This window comes from Cebus imitator, unplaced genomic scaffold (genome assembly GCF_001604975.1).
Source record: "Cebus imitator isolate Cc_AM_T3 unplaced genomic scaffold, Cebus_imitator-1.0 Scaffold929, whole genome shotgun sequence".
Classification (NCBI taxonomy): Eukaryota; Metazoa; Chordata; class Mammalia; order Primates; family Cebidae; genus Cebus; species Cebus imitator.
In genome coordinates, this window is record NW_016108244.1 from 47,911 (window position 1) to 54,740 (window position 6,830).

A 6,830-nucleotide genomic window follows, 5' to 3' on the forward strand; every position below is an offset into this window, starting at 1 on the left:
GTCTGCAAGGTCATATTTACGTGTGAGGAGAGTAGAACAGAGCTAATGTTGCACACAGCTGTTGGCACTGGATGCCTGGTGAATGTCTTATGCAAATGGGTAATGTAAGGAGCAGTATTTGGAGTGTACAGGACTTGTATTTGGAGTGTATTTGTGTATAACATATTATTGATGCCTGTGTGTCATACTCTGCTACTCCAAGTCTAGTACGCAATTGCATAACATATCTGAGTCCAACACTGAGGGAAGCAGTCTGGGTGGAGGTACAGCGGGGCATGTTCAGCATTTAGGAGACACTTGAAACTAGTAAAGGCTGAAACACCCCTAGAGAAGAGGGTTAGGGGAACTGCCCATGTTGAGGGAGGGAGAGGCAGTTACAGATTACAGTAGGATGGAAAATGAAGGAGAGGTAAGAGGCATGAAGAAGGCAAAGGATCACAAGTGTGGGGCAGGCATCTTTAGCTGTGTGGTCAGTGTTATTCAGTCATGAGAGCTCAGGCTTTCTAACAGATGGTGTCTTACACGACATGGGCACTGTTTTTTTGTTCCTGTTTTACAAGTGAGGAAACTTTTGTATGTTGAACTTGTAAATACAGACTGGGCACGGTGACTCATGCCTGTAATCCCATTACTTTGGGAGGCCGAGGTGAGAATATCACTTGGGTCAAGAGTTCGAGACCAGTCTGACCAATATAGTAAAACCCTGTCTCTATAAAAATGTAAAAATTAGTTGGGCATGATGGCAGGCACTGTAATCCCAGCTAGGGGAGGCTGAGGCAGGAGAATCGCTTGAACCTGGGAGGTGGAGGTTGCAGTGAGCCAAGATCGCACCACTGCACTCCAGCCTGGATGACAGCGCAAGACCCCATCTCAAAAAAGAAGAAAAACTTGTCAATACAGAATATCGTCTCTCCAGGTGGGGGTGGGAGGTGTCAGCTTAAGCATACCTGCAGTAGGAAGATATCGTAAGAAAAACCACCCTAAGAGAATCTTGTATGTACAGCATGTGGCAGGCAAGTTGGTGGTGAATGGAGAAGGGTGTGCGTTCTCAGGCCCCTCTCTCATTGGCTTATTGTCCCTCCTGTCCAGGAAAAGAAAGAAATACATTTGGTTGAGGGGACTTATCTCTAACAGCAGCCTCTTGTTGATCTTCCCAGACAAACCCCCCACACCACCGCCCCCCTGGGCTGGACCTCCCTCTACAGCTAGGAGCCAATGGCAGATGACAAAACCAAACCCAGTGAGCTGGACCAAGCGAAATATGATGCTGATGACAACGTGAAGATCATCCACCTGGGAGACAGCACAGTGGGCAAATCCGAGTATGTTGGGAGATTAGGGAAGAAATACCAGGCCCAGAGAGGGTCTGGGTCATTAAAAAAGTCCTCCACTAGCCTTGCCAACATGGCAAAACAGCATCTACTAAAAATACAAAAATAAGCCAGGCACGGTGGTGCACACCTATAATCCCAGATACTTGGGAGTCTGAGGCAGGAGAATCACTTGACCCTGGGAGGCGGAGGTTGCAGTGAGCCAAGATTGCACCACTGCATTCCAGCCTACGCAACAGAGTGAGACTCTGCCTCAAGGTGATAACGTTTGGGACAATGGCTCATGCCTGTAATCACAGCACTTTGGCAGGCTGAGGCAGGCGGATCACCTGAGGTTGGGAGTTCGAAACCAGCCTGATCAACTTAGAGAAACCCCATCTCTACTAATAATACAAAAATTAGCTGGTGTAGTGGCACATGCCTGTAATCCCAGCTACTCAGGAGGGTGACGCACAAGAATTGCTTGAACCTGGGAGGCAGAGGTTGTGGTGAGTCGAGATTGTGCCATTGCACTCCAGCCTGAGCAACAAGAGTGAAACTCTGTCTCAAAAAAAAGGAAAAAAGGTTTGGGACAATGGGGAGATGGATACGCCATGTGACCACGTTGCCTGTTCTACTTACACTCATGGAGCGATTTCTCATGGATGGATTGTCTCCTTCAAGGTTCGAAATACCCTTGTTCCTGCGGGTCTTCTCATGGTCGTGTATCTGTGCCCCACTGCCCACCCCTCTGTATTAGCAGCCCAGAAAGGAGGATTGGGTAAGTGAATGCACAGGTTTTGTTCCACACTGGTTTTTTGCTGATTGACCCACATGGCGTTGCAAATCAGTGCTGTATATTTTGGAGCTTACTCATATTTAGATTTGTCTTATATTAAGAGGGCACTAGAATGGCTAACAGCACATAGTCTGGATCAAATCCCACAACCTCTTCCTCCTTAGTAGCTCCTGACACTGGGCAAGTCATCTAAGCTCTAACCTCAAAGCATGGCTGAGCAGGTGTCATCTCATCCAGCAGAAGCAATAGAAGAGGAGATCCAGAAGGAGCTGCTCTGTTCCACTCATTGTCACCTGCTCCTCTGCACACCTTCTTTCATGCTCTTCCCTCAGCCTCTCCCCAGCTCGCACCCCTTTACTTGAAACTCCGCTCATTTTTCAGACCCTGTTTAAATGCCACCACCTCCATGTAGCTTCCTCTGATGTCTGTCATTAGAAGTGCTCTTTCCTGTGTGGAAAGAGCTGATCACTTTCACAACGTGGATTCTGTCTGTGATGTGCATGTGCAAAACGCTGGGAGTGCCACGGTGGACAGACATGAGGGCTGCCCCCAGGAACTGGTGAAAACAGGAGGATTTCACAGACTTAAGGCGCGAAAAGTCACTAGGTTCTTTAGAAGGCTGGAATTCATCGGTTGGAAGAGGCCATGTTCTTCCAGAACCTGGATTCTACTGCTGGAAAAATAAGTTGGTTGAGAAAAAATGAGTTGGAGAAAGTTGTTATTGACGTGAAACAGAATTGCTTTCACTGATCTGCTTATTACTATCACCCTCACCCGCACCCCCACCCCAAGCAAAACCCCTCAAACCCTACACCTAACCCCTAACCCTTAATCCTAACCCTAATCCTAACCCTAACCCTAACCCTAACCTTAACCCCTAACCCTTAATCCTAACCCTAACCCCTAATCCTAAATCCTAACCCTAACCCTAAATCCTAACCCTAACCCTACACCTAACCTCTAACCTTTAACTCTAACCTTAACCTAACCCCTAACCCTTAGCCCTAACTCTAAACCCCAACCCTATGCGTAAGGCCTAACCCTAACTCTAACCCCTAATCCAAACCCTAACCCCAACCCCACCCCAAACCCTATCCCTAACCCCTAACCCCAAACCCAAAACACTAAACCCTAACTCTAAACCCCAATCCTAAACCCTAACCCTAAACCCCAATCCCAACCCCTAACCCCTAACCCGAAACTCTAACACCAACCCTAACCCTTAACCACCAACCCTAATGCTAAACCGAACACTTAACCCTAACTGTAACACTTAACCTCTAACCCCAACCTTATCCGTAACCGTTAACTCTGACCCTCTAACTGTAACCCTAACCCTAACCCTGTTTCCATCCCACAGGCTCTGTCCAGGATGGGATTTTATCTGATTGTTTGAAGTAGGTGGAAATCTCTGATGCTACAGGGGTCCTCCGGGGAACAAGGACCTTGGTCTCCACGGAGACTGTGCGTGTGTGTGGCCCAGGAGCCTGGGGATGCCTTCAGCCACCAGGTGGCAGCAGGGCCCCTTCTGATTTGGGCCATGTGGCTCAGTGGGAGGGCTGGACTGGCACACTCCTCCTAAGGCTGCTCTTGTGGTGGTTTTGTTTGGTGGCCCCAGGTGTCCCAACCTCCTGTGTCCACTGTAGTATGTCCTGGGACCTCTACCTCAGGGCCCTCAACCTTTGCTGGCCTGGCTGCTGACAGAAGACGTACCCCCAGCCTGTCCCTTCCTCACCCTGCTGAGACCTGGCCCCGGCACAGCCAGCTCCATGTCCCTCGGGCCCTCTCAGGCCACCTCCTCTCCTCCAGGCTGCTTCTCACCCCGTAGATCCTCAGCCCCCAGCTCGTCCTACGGCTGTGTCCACTCTCGCATCTGCAGCCCCTTCCCCCAGTTGGCCACCCCCACTCTGAGTAGTGAGGAGGCCCCTGCCTGACTGGAGACCCCCAGGTGCAGACCCAGATCACACAGCACACTGAGAAGAGGAGGGATTCCCGCCTCAAAAGAAAGGCCTGAGACCAAGCCCAGATCCCACCACCCTCGGTCTCAAGGGCAGGCACGACTAGAGGCCCTTGGTGGCCAGGCCCTGCTGCCCTCTTCACCGACCAGCTGGCACGGCCTCCCTCGCCAGCGTTCCCTCCTCCCACACCTGTTCTCTCTCACACACACCCTAAAGCCACTTGCCAACCACCTGTCACGCAGCCACCCCAAGCCTGTTGCTACTTGGCACCCACTGGGGGCCAGGGATGTGACAACCCTCACCTGAGCTGGCTGCCAGGTCCTAATGGGCAGGTCCGGCCCACCCTCTAGGAGAGGTGCTGCCCGCTGAGGCATAAAATCCCGGGATTCTGGCTGCAGGCAGCTCCTGAGGCTGCCGGCATGAAGGGGAGCAGTGCTCTCCTACTGGTGGCCTTCACCCTGTTCTGCATCTTTGGTGAGTCTGTGCCACTGGGGCTTCCAGAACATTTGGGAGCGGGCGAGAGGGGGTTGGGGGTGCCTGAGGAGGTAAAATCCTGGCATCAGGTCCGTGCAGTGAACACTCCACCTGCATCTGTCACAGAGGTGGGCAAGGACCCTACAGAACCAGTCCCCACCCAATTACACCCCAACTAAAGACAGCCCAGCTGACCCAACCCCAGCCCAGTCCATCCTGACCTGACCCTTCAAGGGATCAGATTTCTCCCACACCAGAGGCTTAACTTTCCTTCCCTGGTGATCCCAGGGAATGCTGAGTGGAAACTGGAGCAGCTAAGATTAAGGGACGTGGAGGTCTTTGGGCAAGGCGGAGTTGAGGGTGCTGTGGAGGAAGACATGGGGAGGAGAGGTGGGCATTGACGGGGAGGGTCTGGAGACCATGGAGGCTGGAGCCCTGGGATGCGTGCAGGGCTGGGTTACACCAGTCGTGCTGTCCTGTCCTGGCACCATCTCACCTGTGATGCAGGGCTGGCCACAGGGGAGGACAACGCTGAGTTTTTCATGGACTTCCTACAAACACTGCTGGTGGGGACCCCAGAGGAGCTCTATGAGGGGGCCCTGGGCAAGTACAGTGTCAACGAGGATGCCAAGGCAGCCCTGACCGAGCTCAAGTCCTGCATAGATGGCCTGCAGCCAATGCACAAAGCACAGCTGGTCCAACTGCTGGTATGGGGGCTGTGGGGACGCCCCATTCCCTAAAGACCTGAAGCCTTACCAAGACCACCCAACACAACAGCCACACACATCCCACCACCCGCAGACATTGTACCCACATCAGCCAGCCGAGGTGGACACCCCAGACCTCCTGTCCACAGAGCAGCCCCCAGACGCCCAAGACCTGCTCCTCCCCAGTCAGCAGGCACACGTGCACACACAGAGATGCAAACACAGGTGGAGGCATGGAACGCACACCGCAGGCACACGTGTAGACATTCACACATGCACACTCACACCCACACGTGTGCACGCCATCATGCACGCACACACAGCCCTGGCTACTGGAAGGGGATGGCCAGCAATATGCCAGACCCCCCACCGAGGGTCTTGCTTGCCTGATGGAGCTGTGGCTCTCCAGTTATTGATCACAGCTCTCAGCCCACGTTTTTGCCTTCCAGGTGCAAGTGCTGGGCAATGCGGACAGTGCCTAAGTGGACCTCAGACGAGGCTCAGCCATAGGACCTACCACACAAGCAGCCATGGACATGCCGCCCACCACCACCTCCCCACATGGAAATTCACCTCAAACCATTAATCAATAAAGCCTTTTGCAGCGCAGGCTCTGATTCCTGCCTCTCCCCCGACAGAGCCACATACATAGACCCACATACATCAGGTCCCGCTCAAGGAGCACACATGTGAAGGTCACCCACACAGAGGGACACACAGACACAGGGTCCACACAGGAGCAGGCACACCACAGGCGAGACCCAAAATGCAAATCCAGGCACACACCACGCAGGTAGGTGGACAGCACAGAGCCAGACAGCGCCACGTGGACACAGGGCGTCCGGAGGGAGACGGACGGCAGACGCAGCGGTATGAGGTGGGAGGGGCAGGGAGCCCCAGACACAGGAAGTGTCCAGAACTGGGTGGGCACAGACCCCCTGTTGCCCACGGGCTAGGTCAGGGCAGGGGTGCTCAGCATCTGAACGCTGGTGCTGTAAGGCAGTAGCCGTGCACAGCAAACGCACAGTCACACAGGCGGCCCAAGTCCAGCGGGTTTCAGAACAATCTCTCTTCCCAAAGTCGCCCAAGAAAAGAGTCTGCCTGGAAGACACTGGGAGGAGCTTGGGCCCCAAAAAGGACCCCTGACAAGGCCGAGAAAAAGGTGCACCTGTGTCCAAGGGGGTTGGGAGCCACAGGTGAGCAGCCTCTGAGGTCAGTCAGGGCAGCAGCAGCGCCCACGCCGATTCACGCCCACCACAACCGCACGGACCCTGACCCCAGATCCCAGGCTCTGCCATAACCAGAACCGTCCAGCATCTCAGTGGCCTAAATCTCTGGTCTCTTCCGGGGGCACAGCTGAGTGGAACTGCCACGTCCTCAGCCATCCTCAGTGCTGAGCCCTGAAACTTCACTGCCCCAGCCCTCCTCTCTACACCTCTGTCCTGTCTGAGCCTGGCAGGGAGGCCATGGCTGAGGGAGCCCTAGGGAGAGTGCCCTGCAGGACTTGGTTATGGGGGAGCTGGTGAGGGGACTGGTAAGGTGGTGCCTGGTGAGGGAACCTGAGGAGGGGGGTCTGGTGAGG

The 6,830-nt window shown here is 53.9% G+C and overlaps 1 protein-coding gene and 1 long non-coding RNA gene across 3 annotated transcripts; one reads left to right on the forward strand and one right to left on the reverse strand.

The window, feature by feature from the left end:
- Positions 1-866: 866 nt before the first annotated feature.
- LOC108298299 lies at positions 867-5,133 on the reverse strand. Of its 2 annotated transcripts, none has more exons than XR_001822525.2 (4): positions 5,038-5,133; positions 4,370-4,536; positions 2,311-2,779; positions 867-1,081 (listed from the first exon to the last, which is right to left on the reverse strand). It is a non-coding gene; the product is annotated as an uncharacterized LOC108298299 (long non-coding RNA). The 2 variants fall into 2 exon arrangements; XR_001822523.2 differs by having other exon boundaries at positions 2,311-2,782.
- On the forward strand, positions 4,455-5,858 carry SCGB1C1 (secretoglobin family 1C member 1). Its single transcript, XM_017520994.2, has 3 exons — positions 4,455-4,541; positions 5,049-5,248; positions 5,698-5,858. Exons 1-3 carry the CDS (start codon positions 4,487-4,489, stop codon positions 5,728-5,730), a joined length of 288 nt encoding a protein of 95 aa, XP_017376483.1. The 5' UTR covers positions 4,455-4,486; the 3' UTR covers positions 5,731-5,858.
- The last annotated feature ends 972 nt before the right edge of the window (positions 5,859-6,830 follow it).

Coding starts and splice junctions, on each gene's coding strand:
- SCGB1C1 (XM_017520994.2), top strand. CDS start 4,487: ATGAAGGGGAGCAGTGCTCTCCTACTGGTGGCCTTCACCCTGTTCTGC. Junction 4,542..5,048: donor CACCCTGTTCTGCATCTTTG/GTGAGTCTGTGC, acceptor CCTGTGATGCAG/GGCTGGCCACAGGGGAGGAC. Junction 5,249..5,697: donor CACAGCTGGTCCAACTGCTG/GTATGGGGGCTG, acceptor TTTGCCTTCCAG/GTGCAAGTGCTGGGCAATGC.